The sequence below is a fragment of the Rhinolophus ferrumequinum genome, chromosome 2 (genome assembly GCF_004115265.2).
Source record: "Rhinolophus ferrumequinum isolate MPI-CBG mRhiFer1 chromosome 2, mRhiFer1_v1.p, whole genome shotgun sequence".
NCBI lineage: Eukaryota > Metazoa > Chordata > Mammalia > Chiroptera > Rhinolophidae > Rhinolophus > Rhinolophus ferrumequinum.
Window position 1 is genome coordinate 58,682,995 of NC_046285.1, and position 22,314 is coordinate 58,705,308.

A 22,314-nucleotide genomic window follows, 5' to 3' on the forward strand; every position below is an offset into this window, starting at 1 on the left:
CTGCACCCCTTGCAACTAACAATGGACCTGGAGCTGAGCTGCGCCCTCCACAACTAAGATTGAAAGGACAACAACTTGACTTGGAAAAATCCCAGAAGTACACACTGTTCCCCAGTAAAGTCCTGTTCCCCTTCCCCAATAAAATCAAAAAAAAAAAGGGGGGGGGGAATGAACAAAATGTATCTGGATCCAAATGTCATGCTATTCATATGTGACTGTCCATTGATTTCTTTCCATTCATATGTTCTTAGGGGAATGGTAGAAAGCTTCTATAAGGAGAAATTCAGCCAAGCCCCCAATGAAACACAAGGACAAAGCTCTTCTCAGACCCAAAGGACTGGGAATTATTAGCAGTGGGAGAACCTTTAACTGATGTAGGAAAGAGCTGCACCCAAAGCCAGCTTCACTACTTAGCAGCAGTAAATTTGGGGGTGAGTCTTTACTCTCAGAAGCTCACTTTTCTCATCTGCAAAATGGAGCTAATGATACCATGACACCGAAGTGTTGCTGCAAGGACTGGATGAGAGAATACACACACCATGCCTCCTCATGGCCAGGCACTCAGCAAAAGCCCCGAAGATGCTAAACCTGCCATGTTTCCCTCAGGACTCAGCTAATTCTTAAGCCCAAGAGGCTCTCCCTCAACCGCGGGAAAGAAAAGGACAAGCATTCAACGTGATGGGTGCTATCAACTCCAGTTCAGAAGACTTTCAAAAGGTTGCAAAGGATAGAGTGCTCTTAAAATTAAAGCTGAGCGACATCTCAGCACGGTGCCAGGGAAACCAGGAGATGGGTGCAAATTTAGAAGGGTTATAACGAAAAAAATTTACAATCAGCTTCCTGGAACATGTAGTTCTTTTCTGGTTGCCAAATTTCCTGGTCATCTAAAGTATATGTGGTATGTTTATTCCTGTGGAAATAATGTATGAATACAGAGTCAAGCAGAGCTGAATCCAAGGACAGACAGGAGTAGGGTTGCCAAGACCCAGGGGAAACAATGTTTAAACCTCCTTTGAAGATTTCCATTTTATTCTTTTCAGGGCAGGTGAAAACTGCTCCAGTTATGTCATACATAACTTGTCCCACCCACTCAGTCCAATTTTGCATCTTTCTGCTTCTTGCCCTACAGCCATAGACTTTCAAAGTTGGAAGCGTTTTAGGTCAACCTCTCTGCAAAGAAGGAATCCTCTGATGACAAACATGTTCACTTGCAACTTTTGCTGGAATATTCCCATGACAAGAAGTTCACTGCTTTGTGACATAGCTAGTTCCATTGGGCAGTTCTGCTAAGTTCTTCCTCATCTGATTCCTGCAACTTTTTCCCCATCCTCTACTGGTTCTCCTCTCCATGGCAACCACTCAGTATGATTCAAACCCTTCCTCCACATGAAGGAGGTGCCTCTTATTTTATCTCCTGCAGGCTACCAAGCCCCAGTTTCCATATTTATTCCACCTCCAATATATGGTATCCTAAACCTCTGTCTTCCAAGTAGCCCATTTCTGGGTGCTTCATTTTATCATGATCTGTATCAGACCCAGGGAAACATAACACTCCAGATGGGTCTGAACAACCAGACAGAGTAAAACTGGCACAGTCTCTCCTCCAGAGCTTGAGATCAAATACTCCTCTTCTTGGTTTCCCTCTCCTCTCTCACTCAAGTTCCAGTCCTCCCACTAGGTCCCCAGTGACCCTGAGAACAGAAACAAATTTGGAAGTGCCAGAGATGGTGGAAAGTGAAGGAGGTGATGACGCAGCTCAATTTCTTCTACTGGCAGCCAAGGGCACCCAACCAAGCAGGCTATGTCCAAAAATAGCCTTCCATGCAAACCGTCTCCTAGTAACTATTTGGGAGCCCTTCATTCCAGCTTTTTAGGGTGTGGTCCTCAGTGTTCCTGCACCCCTTTTCTTGCCACTCTTTTCAGAGTTGGATGGACTGGCTTCATTTAGTCACTGACACAACTATTGTTCCATATGTCCAACGTCTAAATACATTTAAAAATATATTTTTATGGAAATAGATTAATGTCCATCAACAAAAGACCGGTAAACACATCCATAGCATAAAATGTACACAGCTATAAAAAAAATACTATTGTATACACTGACATGGAAATACCTCTAATACACATAGTAAATTGAAAAAAGCAACCTTGTAAAGTACAGCGATTATAACATAATCCATTTACTGAGTTTTTAAATTGTATCTGCACATAACCATTAATAGAACACTAATGCATAAAAAGGGAGTGAAGGACCCACAACAAACTGTAAACCAGTCACTTTGGAGAGAAGTGGAATTGTGGGGAATGAAGGCAAAAGGTGAGGGGGTAATTTTTCACTCTATGTGAAGATTCTAAAAGCAAATATTTATCATTTGTGTGAAAAAGCTCCCTGATCTTCTGTATAACTTTTGCCCTTTGCCATTTGATGATGTCAGAGCTGGAAGGGCCTAGAGAGCTGAGAGTTGAGTCCCTAAGGTGGCATACCCAGGGTGGCACACATCTTGCCCAATGCCACACAGCTACCTAGTGACAGCCGGAGACCACCAGTCAGTGTGCAGGCCCTGACATAATGGGAATCAGTGGATTAAAGAAAGAGCTTTCATGTAATGACTAACCCAAATCAACTTTTTTCTTTTAGTTGAGTCAAAAATTCCTGCTTGGGTACAACAGTGAGTTAGAAGAGACCAAGACTCATCAAAATTGGAGGGGGCAAAGGGAGCCTGTCTCTTTCCCTGGAGGAAAAGGGACATTAGGGAAGGCCTGTTACTCAGGCACAGTTGGCAGGGCCCTACCTTCTCTGGATTTCCTTGTCCTGTCCATAAATCAGAGGCAAAGGGCTGAGTAAGAGGGGATGGCAGAGATTGGATTTGCAAGCATAGGCCGCTCTCCATGCTACGTAGGTGTTTATCTGAGCCATAACCACATCTTCAGAATGAGAGCCTGGCAGCAACACTACCAAATACACATTGTTGCGGAGGAGCTATCAGTCTGTGACCTCAAGTTCATATGGACACTCTGCCTTTAGCAGGGGAAGGCTGAGTTCACGCCTGATTCAGTTCAGACTAATATGGAGCTGCTGGGCTGTCACATGGATGACTTCATTTGATACGGACCAAATTTTCACAGACGTGCTCAAAGAAATTCAAAAGTCACTTGCCAAAAGCAAACACCTGGTGAAGAGTGGGGACCTTAGGCAAAATCAGGTTTCCTGACTCTAAACTTAGCACTCCCTCTATCCTGTTTCTTTGGGGCACAGGACCTGGAAGGGAAACTCATTTGAAAGGTAAAACTTAAGAAGTTCTCAGGTTGGTGTTCTCTCTCTCTCTCTCCTTCTCTCTCTCTCTCTCCCCATCCCATAACAGTGACAGCAGAGACAGGCTCCAAGAGTACACGACAATACCTCAAACACACATCATGAAACTCAGTGAAACATTTATAGCTGGGCTGATAAGATGGCACAAATGCGCTTCAGAGTACTCTGGGTGGAGTGTGGAGTTGTAGATTGGCCTACATTTTGATAATTGTTGTAGATAAGTGATTGTACATGGGGGTTCACTATAGCATTTTGCATGTTTGAAATTTTCCATCATAACACTTGTTTATAATACATCATGTAAATGATCATCTCGCTCAGTTTGTCACCTGGTAGGAGGTTCCATTTTAATTAACCTTCTGCCTGTTCTCATGGTAAGAAAAATATTAGGACTAAAGGTTTCTGCAGCTTGTGAAAATTCCAATTATGACAATAATAGCTATCACTTGCCGAGTGCTTTCTGTATACCTGGCACTACACTGGACCTTTTCCCTGTGATTTTATTTAATCCTTACAATGGCCCAGTGAGGTAAGGTAGTGAGCTTAAGTACCTTGTCCAAGTTTACCCCAGTGATAAACGGTGAGCAACAATTCAAATCCTGAGTTTCTTGTGCTCTTAATTTCTACTGTTCCCACAAGATATAATACTTAGGTACTTTAAGAATTTATATGTAATTGGGACTAAACCTATGAAATTTTTTTTTGATGATCATACCCTTTAAAAAGTGTCTCAGTTATTCCAACATTAGAATTCTATTCTATGGAAACTATCTAGAATATGGACAGACATTTATTCACGAACATGTTAATCTCAGTGTCGATGAAAATTGGGAAAAAATAAGAAGTTGTTTGACTATCCAGCAATGGCCCTCCTCCAGGAAGACTTCCATACTGCTCCAGTCTTAGGTGGCTGCCCCTGCCATTGGTCCACAGAAGCCGGCCCTAGTCTCTTGTTACCTTGACTCCCCGTTCATACCGTGAGCTTTTTAAAAGCTGAGCTTTTCTTATAAATCTTTGGTTTAGAGTGAGCATTCAAATATGTGAGGAATGAATTAACAAATGACCCTGGAGTTGCTTATTTAATAGATAAACTGAAAACGGGTGTTAAATTAAGTTGCTGGAAATTACAACACAAGGGAAAGACTAGAACCCAAGGCCACACGCAGGGCCCTTCCCCCTCTACCTTGGACTTTAGACTTCTTCTAAAATAAAATAAAAATGACTGGTGTTTGTACACTTGAGGCAGGGGTGGGAAGCTGGAGGCTCCTTCCTCTACAGGTCTTCGTGGAAGTGATCAGATCCCATGGGACCACATGACCTTGGAGATGCTAAGCAGCTGATACGAGTGATGAACAGACACAACTTTAATGTGGACATAAACTCTGACATGTATATATGAGAAGGTTAAGCAAGAAAGGCAAGAGATAACTGCACATACGATGTGTTCTCAATCATTTAGAGAAAACAAATCCATAAAAAAAAAAGACCAGAAGGAAAATTGCCAAATATTAACAATGGTTGCCTTTGAGTAATAGAATTTTTTTCTGTTTCTCTCTACGTTTTTGTACTTTGTTCTCAATGGGCATGCTTTTTTCTTATAATCAGAGTAATAATCAAAATGATAAATAAAATCAGTAAATCACCAAATTGATTCTGAAGGCTAAGCTGACACTTCTAGTAATGACTTAGAAAATCATCCCAGTATTTTAACGTGAAACTGCATTACTTATGTTACCGTTATATAAAAGCCCGTGAAAAGTATATCTATCAGAATCAGAATACATGCAGTAGACATGCAGACAAACAGGAAAAAATGTATTTTTTCCCATTTCGATTCTTATGGAACAAATCTCTGATATCAGATCTGAGCAAATTTTCAGGACTGTAATGTTCCAGAAGATTACTGTGGATTTCCTTAATGAATTATTCCTGTCATTTTTAATGCTGCCACATCCTCACATTTGTAGAGAACCACATTCTCTTTGAAGCCTTCCCTCTTCCACCCTCTCATTTACCACCTGCTCTTGTTTGACACATAAAGAAAAGGGGGACCCCCCCCTCCAGCCAAGAAGTCAATATTGAGATAAATTAGATCTGTTTCCTGTGGGCTCCTGAAGGCAATTTCTAAGGGGAGATCCAAATGTGTTCTGAACAAGGGGCAGTTGTGTTCTTTGTAATTTCAAGCTGAGCACAGGACACACCCACCCCCAACCAGCCTGCTTGTCAGTACATACAAAATGAAAGAAGGGAATGACTTTAGGTTTCACTTTGGGCCTGAAAATTCTGGCTTTGTTTTTTATTTGGTTTTTACTAAATTTATTTTCCTTAGAGTCACACACACTTCACTACCATCCGAAGGCCCCGTTTAGAATTTGGTAAACATTTATACCTCTTTGTGACTAGGTAGGGTCTCCTTGAACACAGGGCTTATCCTCTGGAGTTATTCTCCCACCATCATTCTCTACCACTTAAAAAACTGATGAGGGCAGTCTCACGGCTCAGTTGGTTAGAGCGCAAGCTCTCAACAACAAGGTTGCTGGTTCAATTCCCACATGGGATGGTGGGCTGCGCCCCCTTGCAACTAAGATTGAAAACGGCGACTGGACTTGGAGCTGAGCTGCTCCCTCCACAACTAAATTGAAAGACAACTACTTGGAGCTGATGGGCCCTGGAGAAACACACTGTTCCCCAAGATTCCCTAATAAAAATTAAAAAACAAAAGAGTTAAAAAAAAAGCTGGTGGGCACCCAAGCCTGCCAAGAGGTCTGAACATTCGTAAGCATGGGTCACATAACTTAATACCCACAACTCCAAGAGATATATACGCATATATGTTCTCCCTCTCACATTGTGGATGCAGCCTGCTGGTTCTCAAGTAACACAGGAGACAGGAGAGATGACCCAAACCCACCCTGCTCCTCTGATTCTAAGGCTTGAGCATCTTCCGCTCCAACTAGAACAGCTGTGCAAACACTGAGCAGGAGGGACGCTCTCTGTACAAAAAAGGAAACTGGAGTCCAAGAAGTTATGTAGCATAAAGAGCTAAGTGGGTTCTCTCTCTTCTGACTTCTTGCTGTCTTTTACTTTATGACTATACTCAAAGCAGCTCCCTACTAGGAAAAGGGAATATGTGGGAGCCCAGGGCAAGAGTAAAGTGAATCATTTAGTAAGCACTAAAGAAACCTGATCCCCAACGATAGCTGTAATAATACTCCTCGCCAGATCTACCAGTGGGATCTGCGGCTTTGTTTAATAACCCAAACCTATCTGAATCCTTAAGCAATTCATTCTCTGACTTAAGGGTGTTGTTAAAACAATCATCATGACTTTGACTTTACTGTGGGGTATCAACAAAAAAAACTCATTTGGCGCAACAGTTTCCCTTTTATGCAAAAAAAAAAAAAAAAAAAGGCACTAAAATCCGCCATGATGCTTAGGCAAGTGTCCTTAGGCAAGTAATTTCTCCTCTCTGCGCTTCGGTTTTCCTGTCTGGAAAATAAAAGGGTCTGACCAGATGATTTCTGAAATTCCTTACATGGCTAGCATCCTGATGAGAAAGCTATACTCAAGTGCCAAGTGGAAGCACCACAAAAATGAAATACCCTGGGAACCCTAAGAAGAGAAACAAGTGTAGCCAGGAGACAGGGACAAGGCAAAACAGACTCTAAGTGTTTTTTGTTGTTTTTTTCATCCGTGGTTTTCCGATTTTTCCTCTGCCAAATACAAAAATAAGGTACTTCCCTGGAACTCTCATTTTAAAAAAATAAATAAATAAAAGCAATGGAAACACTGCTTTGTTCTACAAGTGGCTCAGGAGTAGCCCACTAAGAGACACTTTCTTCCCAGCGGGCTGATGTCAACAGCCCATGCTTATGCCCAAACAAAGGCCTCCTGGCACAGGGATGAGAGGCAAAACATCTAAGACTCCATAGTTGGCCCTATTCCAATTTGAGGGGAAGGGGGCAACCAGGAGAGAAAAATAACTAAGCTTATGAAAGGCTAGAAGGAGAGTAAGGAATTACTAAATCTATCTTTTTCTCAAATGAATAAAGAACTCTTGAAAGGGATAATGGAAGGGTGCAGCTTTCAATCTGAATTACTTTCTTTGTTTAACTCTATTCTGCCTAAGGCCAATGCCTTTTAAGCCAACCACAGAATCCTGGTTTTGCCTTTGGTTGCCGGCAGGGCTGTGTGCAGTGTGGGAGTTGGGAGACCCATGCTCAAATGCTCTCTCTGTCCTGGATTTCACTGGGTTTAAACTTGGACAAGTGGCTGAACCCTCCAGGTCTCTGTTTCCCGCCTATAAGAGGGTTCAGTAGATGCTCTCCAGACTGAAAAATAGTGGTGTGGGGCTGGAGACCCCCCAGTTCTCCCCAGGGACAGGTTACTCTCCAGTGGTACCTGCCAAGGATTGCTCAGCAAGCACACTCAGGCAGTGGTGCTTCCATTCCTGGGCAGACCACCTACTCCCACAATCTTAGGGGTTTACTCCTGCACCAACACCGTCACCTAAAAGGCCAATTCGTCCTCCCAACCATCTCACTGCTGATTGAACAGGTCTGATTAACCACAATCTGCAAAGCTGAGCTAAGCATATGTAAGCAAAGAAAAAGCAAAACAACCAGAGATTTCTCTTTCCGGATCTCGGAATTTCTCTCAAACTCTGACAGAACTAGAAATGATAGCGTCCCCACCTAGGAGGTCTCGGCCCGCCTTGTAAAATGCGTAACGAGCCAAAAGGGGCCAATAACACCGGGGCTGGCTAGACGCATGGACCTACAATGGAAAGCGCAAATGAAACCCAAGACTGCGCCAGGCGCTGTTTAAATTGGACGGTTCTTTCTGCAGGCTGCGGAGGCGCTCGCGACCTCCTGCCAGAGGCAGTCGCAGGCGCGCAGGGACAATAGTGTGCTAGCACGGTCTTTTTGTTGGAGGACCCATAGACCCTTAATTCAACCCCCATCTCCAAGAAACCTCCGTGAGGTAGAAGTGATGAGTTGTCCTGATTATATCAAGTAATATACCACGGCCGGGGACAGAGTCGGCCTGCAGTAATCTTTCGTAGTTGCTTTCTTGTGGCGTTTTCCCTTTCATAAGTCTAGTACTTTGGTCTGATACCCAAGTGGTGGTACCTTTTAAATGTCTCTGTCGTCCATCTACAGTAAGAGGGGCCCCCAAGCGCCGCTCCCTTCCCCGCGGCTGAAACAATGGCCGAGTTTCACAGGGTGGCTCCTAAGGGCTAGCTGTGCGCGGGGATCCTAGGGCTGGGCGCACGTGCATTTGTTATGGTGCCTGTGTCCCCACCCCTGCCGTGGGCCTCAGGTTTTCGATCTGTGAACCCAGAAGGCGGGATATGAAGGAACCCGGACTCTGCAGGGCATCCCCACCCCCTTCCTTACAGACCGTGTTGTGGAGAAAGCAAAGCCAGGTTCCTGGTGGTCGAGCGCACGTGGGTTTGTTGTGGGTTCGCAGACTCCTGTAGCTGGGGAGACACCAGGGCGGCTCCTCGACCAGGACAAAAATACAGACACCCCCAGCCAAAAGGTGGCCAGCCCGTGCTGCGAAGGCGGCTGAGGTGGCGCTGGACACCGATTCCCCGTGCCCTAGCTATGCCTCGGGCCCCGCCGCTCCCCTCCCCTCCCTAGCCCCATCGCATCACTCCTCCCGGGGGACCCGGGCTGCACCGCCGCCCACCGCACCCTACTCACTCGCTGCGCTCCGGGCGACGGCTGCTCCGCCTGCTCAGCGCCCCAACCTGCCGACAGCTTGCTTCCTTTGTTTGCGCCGGGCAGTGCCCCCAGGCGTCTTCCCCGGCCTGCCCAGCCCAGGACACCCCTCCCCCAGATGCCTCCCGACTCCTTGCAGGGTCGGGGCAGGAGAGCTCCGGAGCTGGAAAACCCACGCAAGAGTCCAGAAAGGAGAGTCTGCTGGGGAGGAGCAGGGGGTCGGAGATAAGGGGTGGAGGGGAGTGGGGAAGGAGGGAAGAGGGGCGCGTTGGAGGGGCGGGGAAAGCAAACTGTCCCCGTTAGGCAAATAGGCTGGTGGGTCCTCTACCAAATGAACCCTAAACCCGCCTGGCCCTCGGGAGGACGCTAGAGACCGGGCATCGGTCGGGATTGGGGGATGCCTGGTTAGGGTACCGTGTGGTGCTGGGACCCTGCCTCCCCGGAGGATGGCAGACCGGACGGAACAAGGGGGAGGGGCAACCTGGTGGGGCAAAGATCCCCAAATGATGTCTGTACCTCCACTCCACAGGTCCGGAGACTTGGCCTCCGGTTTTCCGTCCTAACAAGCCAGAACTGTAATCCTGGCTTGGCTACCGACTGACTGCGTGACCTTGATCAAGTCACTTAACTTCTCTGAGCCTCAAATTCTTCCTATGTAGCAGTGAGGCAACAAAATCTGTTTCACAGGATTAGGCAAGAACCTCCCAACGTCGGGCGCGCGGTGTACTAGGTGTTCTCAAAGGCCGCAGATAAAGAAGGGTTAGGAGTGTGGCCGAATCGCTGCACAGGGAGATTTTCACCCCGAGCTGTATGCAGCTTGGCAGGCGCGTGGCCTCAGGTAGTGTGATCCGGAAGGAAGGGAGCAGGTTCCTTCCTTTCACTGCTACAGGATGGCGAGAGGAAACTGCTTGTTGAGTAAGCACCACCTCTGCATAATGGCCATCCCTGGTGTGCCCGGGCTGCTTCCGTAAGACAGAAAACCGCTTTACAGAAGGGCCAGAAGCGGACTTGTGCCATCACTGGGGCTGAGAGGATGTGACTCCCTGAGGAAATTATCTCCCAAATGTCTAGAGCGCCCTCTTGGCCCCTGGTTCTGTGCCTGGAGGGAAAGGGGTGTGGCAGGGAAGGATTGACAGGAGAGTGGAAGGTAGTATGGGTCCTCTGGATACATGAGGTGGGGTGCACACCGTGAGTGTTTGAAGCCCAGGCTCAGAACTCTCTCTCCAAATTGAGGTGGGCACTCCCCACCACCAACCTGGGAAGGGGAGATGAAATCCTCATCTCATGTCCAATAACCTTCTTAGAAACACTGCTGCCTCCCTCCCCAGAGCCTGGACCCCTACTATTGTTGCTGCTGGTCCTTCCCAGCTGCTGGGGAGGCATTATTGATCTTTACAAAGAGCTCCAGTTGGAGAGGCTGCCAAGCCGAGTGAATTCAAATCTCTGTGAGCAATGTAACTGTGAGTTGGTGTGAGTTCCTGAGCCTCTCCGAGCCTCCTTTACCTCTTCTATAAGGTGGAGAAGTTAATGACACTGTTGTGTTTGGGATTATGTGAAATAATCTCCATGAAGCCCTTAGCTTAGGATCTGGCATACAGAAAGTGCTCATAACAGTAAAATGTATGCATGATTGAGTGGAAGCAGACGAACACAAGACTATTCTGGGAGATTCTAGACTTTATTCTGAGAAAATTGGAAGCTATTAAAAGATTTTATGCAGGGGCATGACATGCATCTTTGTGTTTTACACTAATTTCTCTGGCAGCGTACTGAAAAATGGATAAGAAGAACAGAGACTGCAAGCATGGAGTGCAGAGACCAGCTTGGAAGCTGCCATTGATGGGGATATATAATAGGAGCTGTGGCAATGACAGAGGGAATTTAAAAAGGGCATCCAAATAATAGCTACTATTTGTGGAGCAAAAACACTGCTTATTATATTGCCTCACCTCATCATAAGATAGGTGGTAACCTTAGCCCATCATATGGTTGAAGAAACTGAAATCATCTAGGAAATAGAAGAGATAGAATTTGAACCTTCTTCCACATTCATTAAAAGACTTAATCATTTCCTTCTTCTACATAACTTTTGTATCAATACTACTTAGGAACCAAGAACAAGAAACAGAGGAGAGCCTTTTTTAGAAGGTTGTCCAGTCTCCACTTCACAGTTGTCTTTACCAGAACTTCCACCAAATTATGGAGAAAACAAAAGTCTCACTTTGGATTCTTAGCTTGCGGGATTTAGATGACCATAGATGACAAGTTAAGCCCAAGAAGTGCCTAGGGCTCTGAGGCAGGAGAGCAGGCAAGTAGGGGTGCCCTTAGAAAATTTCCAGGGTGGGAGCAACTGTGGAGCTATTCCCTTTGGGGGCTGCCCCCTCAAGGTTGTTGTCTGGTTAATTGGGGCTATCTAACCCAATGTGAGAGGGAGGAGGCTGACCATTAGTTGGGGGATGGTCCTGTCCTCCCAGCTTCTTTATGGGGCTTCCACACCTATTGTCTCTGGGCCGCCTGCCTGGACAGGGTATTTTCCTTAAAAAGTACAGATACCTACTTTCCCTCTGGACACTATTGCAGCCCTCAGCCCCTCACAAGCTCATCTTTGTCCATGAATAATACTTTACGTAATGCCTTTCTCGGTCATCATTTGAGGCAGTTTACTGGCTAACACAAATAATGCCCTGCTTTATAATGTTCATTTACGACAACCCACTTGTAGACAATATTTTCATAGCACTCTTGAATTGGAGATGTTATTAAAGTCTTGTGGGGAGAAAGAGAAGGGTCAGGCAGTAGAAAGTGTCTTCTCAAACCCTTCTTCCTCACCGCACTAAAAATGCTCAAGACCCTTAGATAGCCCTCCGATGTCTCCTTCTCTGCACACTTTCAGCACCTACTGTCTAATATGAGGGTAGCTCAGGGTTAAAGGAACTGCTCTGTGGTCTGCCATGGACCTCAGTGCTGCCAGCTTCAAAGATAAAGATACCTACACACACCGCAAAATCTATAAAACCTAAGTCAGAAAATAGAAATAGAGTCACAGCATCTCTAATTTAGGCACCCAGGGACTGCTGCTCCTGCTGTCCCTGCACAGATGGGCCAGTGGAGCTTGGACTGCGAACAGGAGAGAACACTAGACTAGAGGGCAGAGGCTTAACACTGTGAAGACAGTCCTCAGCCAAGGAAAATGGTGGTCCCATAACCCCTAGTACAGCAAGCAGTGGTGTGGTGACTCCAAAACCTCACTAGGGTATAAGCATAGTGTGATGAGGATAGGTCACAGAAATGGACCTATTCTGTGGTCACAAGTATGGTAGGACTGCACTTCACCCAATCAACTTCAGTGTCCTAGAAGAGACAAGGAAAAACTAAGTCTCCGTTATCAAATCACTTATGTTTTCGCAAAATGTCTCCTGATTCACAATAATAATAATCAGCACGTACTGAACATCTACTGTGGACAACACAGTCTAAGTACACGTCCTAATTCAATCCTCACTTGGGGCAGGAGGTATCATTTTAGAATCCCAGTGTACTTAAGCCATCTTGAGCTCTGCCTGTTCTTGTATTAAAGCCAATCTTAGCATGAGATTAATGCATGGGGGCCAGGGGAGGACTACGAACCTCACTCATAAAAAGTGAGAGAAGCTTTTACTGAAGGTTTCTTAAAGAGACAAAATGGTATTACACCAAATATCCTGAGACAAGACTTCCTAGGTATCTGCTTCCCTTTCTGCAAAGTTCTTCTCCTGACAGTCACCCTCTCACACTTCCACACCTCCCATCTCAATAACCCTCACTTTCCCACAATACTCCTCCAGCTCACTCCTCATCAACGTTCTTCCCTCAGGATGTCTCTTTCATTTTAATGTTAATTAATTTTCATTTCAATTAATTTTAATTAACCCCTTTCAGTGACTCCAAAGGGTGTGAGAAAGTGGGAAGCTACAAATAAATACATACGTACATACATACATACATATGTACATACATACATACCTAAAGATAATCCACACGAATATACTAGATCTTTACATTTACACATGGCCTGCATATACAGAATCCCACTTGAGCCCTCTTCAGACTCAGAATAAGTCATGAAGTAAATAAGGCTCTTTATCATCCCCATTTACAGATGAGAACCCTGGAGCTCAGAGGTAAAGTGAGTTCCTTAAAGTCTATTAGTGAATGTTGAGCTGTGTCATAAAACCAAGGCCTCTTTCCTTCATACTACATCTGGTCCCAGGGCTGCAAAAGGCTGGACAAGCCCATCAAACTGCCAGCAACAGTTCACAGGCTGCAGTTGCCAAAACTGCTGCCCTGCTGCCTGGGGGCAGGACTCATAAGCTATACCCAGGAGACCAGAAGCACCAAGAATGGCAGTAAATACAGGGGCAAGAGGACTCTGAGGAATCAAAGATGCTTATAATAAATTCTCTCAAAAAGATCCAGGAAATTGGCTTCTCTCAAGGGACATCTATGAGAACCAAAGTGGAAGCTGCCTCCTGTGACTCGAGAATGACCATCTGAATAACCTGCAGTAAGGGTCAGGCTTTGTGCAAAAGAAGTTTTTGTGCAAAGAAGTCAATGAAACTTCTTTGAAATTAACAAATATTTGGGGGGAGAAAGAAAATCAGCATTTGATGCCTGTTGGTGATTTGTCCCAAACCTGTTTCTATACTCATGTTTTTAGAAATCTATTTTAAATAGTTTTCCTCCCTATTTTACAGATGAAGTTTGCTTTAGGAAATTTAGAAAAGTCAGACAAATGTAAAGAAGCAAGGTGGAAAAATTGGCATCCTATCAGTTGTGTTGTTGAAAGAACCTTTAGCCTAAGAAAAAGTCTTATGAGAGTTTATTTGAGCCAAACTGATGACATTTGCCAGGAAGCAAAATCTCAAGGGATTGAGAAAATGCTCTGGAGAATGATAGCTTTACTGCAAGGGTGTCCAAACTGCGGCCTGCGGGCCAACTTCGGCCCGCAATCCATTTTTTATCGGCCCGCAGCAAATTCCAAAAATATATTTAGTTTACTTAAATAAACCAGGTGAGGCAATACATACTTCACCTCGAGTGAGTGGCCCTGCTGTCTGTGTATTTTACCACATTGGTAAAAAACGTTGAAAAAAGGTCGGACACCCCTGCTTTACAGCTTATTTTATACATTAGAATCAAAGAAGATGTAAGGAGGATTACATGAAATTCATTGATGGTAGATTAACGAGGCGGGAGAAAGCAGGGAAGGAGGGTTAGGGGGGTGTGAATCTCTGAGATTGGATAAAAAGTAAAACACAGAGACAGCACTTCTTTTACATTGGTGAGTACTGGATAGTTAATATTTACAGCATATACAGATGGTATGTGGGCAACAAGATAACAATGAATGGTTCTGTGGTCTTGGGCTCTGGTGAGAGGTTGTGCCCTGAGGAGTCTGAAGGAGGGGATTACTCTGACATTTCAAAGGTAGGTTCTCTTAGATGCAAAAAGACAATAGACAAGCTCTTTTAAGGTAAAGATTGACCTTTGTCAAGGAAGCTACAGGCCCCACCATGACTGCTTTTAGTTAGAAATGTTTATGTTCAGACTGTCCTATGTGCTTACTTTGTGTTTCTGAGTTTATAAAGCCCATCATTCAGGCCTCATCTTGAGCGTCTCAGGTTTAATACGTGGCCCCTTTTTCATCCACAGTCACAAGCAGAATTAACCTTTTGGCCTATTTTCTTCTAGTCATTCCCTGTGTATTTTTTTAGAACTTTCCATAGTTGAAATAATAATGTATGCATTATTCTGATTTTCTCCCCCATTTAGTGTATATTATAAGCATTTCCTATATACATTTAACAAATTATCTATTCATTTCAGCCCTTATTAGATGCACAGCAAACATTTTTAGGCAAGTTATTAGTGGTTAATTGCACCGTTTGTTCAGTGTTCGAGAGACGGTTTAGTTTGGTGGCTAAGAGAACTGACTCTGGAATTAAGCTGCCTGAATTTGAATCCTGATTCTGCTACCTCCTAGCTGGGTGACTTTGGACAAATTAATCTCTCTGGCCCTGTTTTCTTATCTGTAAAATGAGGATAGTAGTATCTACCTTCAAATTGGTTCTAAAAATTAAATGAGTTAATTACATTAAAAGTGCTTAAAATAATGTATGTCATGGTCAGCACCGAGTAAGTGATAGCTATTAGCAATATGTGATGCATCGTAAATTATTCAATCATTCTGCAGCTGGACATTAAGGTTGTTTTCAATTTCTCCACTAGTATAAATAGTCCTTCAATAAACCATTCACTGCGCACATGACAAGAGGAAAGGTGGATTGAAACTCCATTGTGAAGGCGTTTGAATGCCATGATAAGGCATTAAGAATTAAGAAACTCAGGGTGAATGATCCAGGAGGAAAATATTCCTTGGGAGGAGGCTTATGATAGACTTGAAGAGATGATATTTATTTCTATTTGACAAACATTTACTGAGCGTTATGGGCCAGGAAAGAGTCTAGGCTAGTCTAGGCTAGGGAACACCAAAATGAATAGAAGACACCAAGATGAACAAGTGACAACTTCACTTTCAAGGAGCACTAGTAAGATTTACAAAAATTTCACAATCGTTACCTCCAGGAGGATATTTTCTCCGTGACATATATCTATGTATCACCGATGTGGACAGAGCTTTCAAAATGCCTAATTTCAAATGACTAAAACAGCAGAAAGTAGAAGCTCAGTCAATCCTCCCTCCTCTCCTCATCAGGAAGGCTTAATCAAGAATTCCTGCTTTCCTTTTCTGTGGGTATGCCACACATACACACACACACACACACACACACACACACACATGCCCCTGGCTAAGGATCTCCTGCATCCCCCTCCAGAAGAGGAGAATAGGAAACACAAGAGAAAGTGCCTGGTGCAGAGCCCCAGTTCCTATTTCATGGATATGAAATGCCCAGGATGCTGTAAAATCACCACCGTCTTTAGCCATGCACAAACGGTAGTTTTGTGTGTTGGCTGTTTCACTGTCCTCTGTGAGCCTACAGTAGGAAAAGCAAGGTTTACAGAAGGAAGCTCCTTCAGAAGGAAGCAACGCTAAAAGCACCCTGAATCAAGATGAGTGAGGACCCATCCCAATAAACACATTTTGGATACATCCCCCCAAAAAAATTCCTGCTTCACAGAAGTGTTGTGACTATTAGAGACGGCATCCATAAAGCTCTTAGTACAGTGTCTAGCACATAGTAAATGCTCAACAAATAATAGCTAACAGTTACTGAGGACTTGCGCTGCCAGGCGCTACATCAAGCACTTTTTAAACATTCTATCATTAATTCCCTAGCAGCAACTCTGTTAGGTAGACACTCTTAATCTTATTATTCATATTCTATAGATGATGAAACTAACTATAAGTGACTTAACCAGGGTCACACAAGAAGTGATAAAACTGGATTCTTAACTAAGGCATTTGATTAATTACAGTAAACTAACGGCCAGTGTTTGATTCCGTTGACTTAGACATTCAAAGGATTAGGCCATTGTTTATTGTGCTTCTTTTACAGATGTATTTTACACATTGCTCCCCAAGGAGCTGGTGTTTTATGACAGAAGCCACACAATACACAATGCACTGATCTAGGGATCAACAGGCCTGAACTCTCCTCCCAACTGCCATGATCCAGCTTGAAGACTTCAGCCAAGGCAAATCTCCTTTACTACTTCATGAAATGAGGTCAGTTGCACCAAATAAGTTGTTTCCAAATCTGACTGACCTTTGGAAACACCTGCAGAAATTATTTAAAATATAAATTCTATTCCTGCATTCCCCCGGGGGCTCCCGGTATCTGTCATTGCTAACATGCTCCCCAAGCAACGTCAGTGGTCAGCAGGATTTGCAGATAAGTCCCTGGGTTACTTCTAAGTCTCTTTCTAGGTTGTCCCAGAGAAGTTCCTCCACGGGGTAAAAATCTACCAACCACGCCTAAGCATGTGGTGCTCCACGGCCAGGGGAGCCTTCTCTCCTGGTACTGCCCTTCGTGAGAGACCCTTTGCCAAGGGCTTATGAGCTATAGACAGCTGAGACCTGGCTGTAGTCTTAGCTACCCTCTTGTTGGCTATCGTCATCAGGAGTTAATTGACCACAAAGAGCTGGGCAATAACATTTGGAAAAGGCCACGTTTCCCCAACACTGGGATAGTTCCTAAAGTTCAAATGTCTCCTGGGAAGCTACTTCAGTTTTCTAACCCCTCTTTGTATAGGGTACAATACAAAACCTTGGTAGCTTCCCACAAGAAACCCATGTGTTCAGACAGCCACAGCATTCCTCCGCCAGGAGCTGGTGAGGAGATGGATGATTTGACTTAACCAGTCACTCTGGTTAATATAGCTCTGCTAGGGTCGAAGTATGGGGACGATCAGGTAGGCATTCGGGAGCAAGGTCCAGTGCAGAGAGTAGTCCCTGAACAACGCAGCATTACCCATGACAGCCTTCCTTGGTGATCCCATAAAGCTCTCAACTCTCTGGTTCAATCAGTGAGCAGATGGTTTATAATGGTGATAACAGCCTGCACCTCTCTAACCGAAACAAAACACCACACGGCCATGACCTGAAGGCCTCAGAATGACTCCATCCAGAAGGCAGGGACACCAGGGCAGGCCCACTGAGGCAGAACATTGGTGTGTGTTTGTGAGGGTTTAGGGATGGGGTGTACAGGCACTTATATGAAATACAAAGGGTGACAAAAAATGTACACACATTTTAAGAAAGGAAAACTGTATTAAAATTGTAATACTCAATATGTACCGATAACAAAAGATGAATACAAGTCACGTTTGTCTTCTGCAGTTACAAGAGGTGCTCAAAGTGGTTACCATCAGCGTCCAGACACTTCTGATTATGGCGAACTACTGCTTGAGCAACGTTGACCAAAGTGCCCAGTTGTACACATTTTTGTGGCATCCTTGATATATGCCATTGTATTAAAAGGGCTGCATCAAACTGGCTTGGGGTTCCATCAAGTGGGCTGTAATTCCAGGGAGCAAGGGATACCATCTATCACATCTCTTTGGTCAGTTCCTCTGTGAGGCCTTTCTCAAGCTTACAGGAAGGATGGATACTAGGAAACTCATTTCCTTGCCCAAAATAGATACAAAGGTCATAGGTTCACATTCAGAGTGAACTTCAAAGGAGGGATTTTTATTGCAGAATCTGAGACTCATCTGATGGTTGGGTTAAGAAGAAAGGGGCTCAGTGCACCTGCTTGATTTTACTTTCTCCACCTTAATATGTGCTGTTCACTTGGAGGACTTCCAAGGCACTCTCCCACACATCTTTCGGTTGATCTCTATTGGACAGATAAATCAGCTGAGGCCTAGAGACGTAAATGGCCTGCCAAAGATTGCCTTGCTAAGAAGTGGCAGAGTTAGACTAGGGCCCACATCTTCTGACTCTGTGTAAATGCTAATAAGGGGCTGCAGGGCAGCCAGACAATATAGAGTGAACCAAAGACTTGAGGGGAAAAAAAAAACCACAGAAACTGCTGTGGACCAGCCTCACAAAATGAGCCCTGGAAAGGAATCAGGACCAGCTCATTATTTTCTGACTTTTCACAGTGTCCAGGGATCATTAGGCTGCGTTTCCCAGCCCTTCTCTTCAAAGAGCTAAGAAAAACATATCAAGTGATAAATGCAGATTGGAGAGAATGACCAGAAGCCTGGTGGAATGTTAGTGTTTCTGCTGTGAAGAAGGATGTCACCCATCTGAGATAGCTTTGTGTGAAGCCAGACCTCTGATAATGCATTTCCTTCACCCAGAGTTTTTTGGCAGAGGGTGAGGTAGAGCTTTACTGCTTCTTAGATCGCGTGAGCTAGAAGAAATTGTGATTCTCAGTTATTGACCACTGAGGTGAAATAGAGCATGTTAAGATTAAGATCTGGATATTCCAGAATGATCTGAGAGATAATAATGACTTCCTCAAATTAGTGAACCAAGAACTGAACTATGTGATAGTTAATCCTCAGAAAGAACCTGTGTAGTGTGCTTCATTTAACACATTTGGAAAGGAGATAACTGAGGCTTAAGCAGTTTGAATAGCTGGCCAAAGGCCAGGCCTCTTGTAATTGGCAGAGCTGGGGACTTAATTAACATGGGCATGACTTCAAAACAACTCTTTTACCACTATGCTCGTCAGTTTTTTCTTGGAGGCAAAGTGATGTGAGGATCACCTGACTCTTCTCCCTATTATTTCTTCCACTAGGACATGCTTATACTTTTTCATTCTTCTGAAACGCCCCCTTTCCTCTCACTCTGCCTATATAAACACACCCATCCTCTAAGGTCTAGTTCAACCCTAAGCTTCTCCAGGAAGCCATGAGTCCAAAATTATCTCTTCCTTCCCTAAAGTCTTAAAGACCCTTGCAGAATTTTCTGGGACCTTCATTTTTTTTTTCTTTCATTAAATGAATAACTGAGATTTGGTTTTTATACTTCTTCAAGTAAATATGCATTAGCTATCTCATAGAAACACTCTATAAATCCACAAATGAGGATGACATTTCCTTTAACAGATTCAGAGATGTGAATTGAATCAGTTCAGAATCTTCTCTCCTCATTTAGCCCAAATTTGGACCCAGGATCAGAAGGATAGGGAGGTGGGGGTCCCTCCTGGCTCACCTATGACCTGGAAGCAGACTTGCTCCTCTTAGATGATATTTTCCTCTCTGATCCCTTCCAAGGTCTTTAACAAAACTGCAAAAAGGCTATGCCTCTGCGAGGTGCCTCTCCACTTCCTAAATAACGAATGAGACAGTAGCTAACTCCGAGAGGTAGCGGTGCTTCAGCAGGCTTTAGGGCCAAGCAAAATGAAGTTTGCTGCCTTGATTTTTACTAGCCAGGTGGCTTTGAGGAAGGCTCTTCACCTTTCTGAGCCTATGAAATGGGGGTACTATAGGGTTTGAAGGATCACAGTAAGAATCAATTATAACGCTATTGTGTGCAGTGCCAAGTATCAAATAGATACTGAAAATATGGTAGCTCTTATAATTACCAGATGTGAACCCAATCAAAAGTTGGCGGACCACTAACTTTTCTAACCTTAGGGCCAATTCAGAAAATATCATAAATGTTTATGACATTGCATAAGAAGCCCCTTTCTCTCCTTTCTTCTTTATCTTCTCTTTTCATTTAATTCCACTCAAAATTAAACACTGTAACTGATTACCCACTATTACACACTGAATATTCATGTTGCTCCAATGTTTATATGTTGCAAACCTAATGCCCAAGGTGGTGGTATTAGGAGGTGGGGTGATTAAGATGTGATTAGGTCATGAGGGTGGGGCCCTCACGAATAGGATTAGTGCCCTTATAAAAGCTGCCTGAGAAAGCTCCCTTGTTCCTTCCACCATGTTAGGACACAGTGAAATGTATCACCTATGAATCAGGAAGCAGGCCTTCTCCAGACAGTGACTCAGCTGGTGATTTGATTGTGGACTTCTCAGCTTCCAGAACTATGAGAAATCAATTTCTGTTCTTCATAAGCCACCCAGTGTATTGCATTTTGTTATAGCAGCCTGCACTAAGATATCTAACTTATAAAACAGACACGTCTGTGAGAAAATTAGCACTGCTTTTTAGCTTCTAAAGATTCCTGTTCATATCTGGGCACATTGAAAAAGAAGCAACACGGAGACAACTTTCTCGTGTTTAACCCTGAAATTATAGGCTTTGGACTCAGTGAGAGAGCTAGAGACCACAGGAGAGTCTTATAGTAGTGGTTGCTCATCACCATGTGAGACAAACCTAAGGTATTACTGGGAGATCTTACTACACTCATAGAATGTCAAAGATTATCTCATTTCCCTCATGAGGAAACAGACAGCAGGCTGATAAAGAAACCTCCCCTATGTTACACAGTGACAGAGCCCAAAACAAACCATGGCCTCCTCTCATATCTCTTTCTGTTACCTCTCACCCATCAGTTTAAAGGCATTACTGACTAAACCTTGTGTCCTAGCTGTATGCTTCTTGGGGGTGCAAAGCAGAGGAGATAGGGCCCCCACCCAGTAGGAGTTTACAGGATAGAGAAGCAAGAGTTACCCACATACAGCCATGAGGAAACAGCTCAAGACATTTATGGCCCAGAGCTAGGTGGGGCACCCAGGCTCTAAGTGAGCTCCATGGTCCAGGAGGCATATTGCTTTGTTCACTGTTCTATCTCCAGTCCCTTGAACAGTCCAGCTGAGGCAACATGTATAATTGTTAATGCAATTAATGGACTCCAGAGCCACAGCTACTGGGATTGAATCCCACATTACCCTGGGAATAGCTGAACAAGTTTGGGCAAATTACTGAATCTCTCTGTGCCTCGACTTTCCCATAGGTAAAGCATGGATAACCTTGTAAAGATGAAATGTGATTATCCATGTAAAGTACTTTGGGAAGTGCCCACATAGAGTAAGTACTCAAAGGACACTCGCTATAATTGTTATATAAGCGATCTCATTATCAGAGAAGAAATTGATATTTGATGAACATATACATATACGTACTTGATATGCCATCAAATGATATTTGATAAATGAATGAATGAACAAATGAATGCGGTTAGAGTCAGAGATGGAAGGGACTTTTGCAGTTTGAAGTACTTGGAGAAGTTTTCTAAACAGAGGCCAGACATGAGCCAGGAACTTAAGGAAGCGCAAGATCTGAGTAGGACAAAAGAGGAAGAGAAGAAAAATTTTTAAACTTTCAGAAGATCTCTTAGACAAAGACTTATGTTTAAAGATGTATTGAAGTGCTATTTTTTTCTGCAAAATATTGGAAACAACCTAAATCGCCACTGAAACAATCAAATACAACATTATGAATCCATAAAATGAATTACTTTGAATGCATTAAAATACATTCAAACAATACTTAAAGACAAATATGCTCAGATTATAATAAATTATAAAAAACCCCACACATTATAAACAGTATAATCTCAACTAAGTAAAAAAAATCCATTTGTATATAAAAAGAAAGAAATTACAGAAATGTTATAAAAATTTGGTTCTTTAAATCTTTCTTAATTTTTTAAATTGTCGACAATGTATTACTTTACTACTTTTGTTTGTTTTTAATTGTAGTAAAATATTGCATTTTAACTATTTTTTTGGTGTACAGTTCACTAATATTTTTTAGTCTTGCATTTTTCTCAGGTGAAGAAGATTCGTAAGCCTGAGACCTTGTCCACACTGCCATGCTCTCAGAGTGGTTGACAGACACCATGAGTAGAA

The 22,314-nt window shown here is 43.7% G+C and overlaps 2 protein-coding genes and 1 pseudogene across 6 annotated transcripts in view; 2 read left to right on the top strand and 1 right to left on the bottom strand.

Moving 5' to 3' along the window:
- Window positions 1-22,314, bottom strand: part of ST6GAL1 (ST6 beta-galactoside alpha-2,6-sialyltransferase 1) — a 180,468-nt gene that overhangs the window by 149,411 nt on the left and 8,743 nt on the right. For 2 of the 5 annotated variants that reach the window (XM_033127488.1, XM_033127458.1), the window contains exon 1: window positions 9,025-9,279. The exons of 1 other annotated variant lie outside the window; for it this stretch is intronic. The gene's annotated coding sequence lies outside the window, so the exon portion shown is untranslated. Of the gene's footprint in view, window positions 1-8,719; window positions 8,873-9,024; window positions 9,288-22,314 lie in introns of those variants that run through there. 2 more of the 5 variants (XM_033127534.1, XM_033127478.1) reach the window with 2 other exon arrangements.
- LOC117032762 (uncharacterized) lies at window positions 8,602-11,459 on the top strand (annotated as a pseudogene).
- LOC117032770 (40S ribosomal protein S27-like) lies at window positions 15,875-16,135 on the top strand. The gene has a single exon (XM_033124402.1). It carries the CDS (start codon window positions 15,881-15,883, stop codon window positions 16,133-16,135), a length of 255 nt encoding a protein of 84 aa, XP_032980293.1. The 5' UTR covers window positions 15,875-15,880.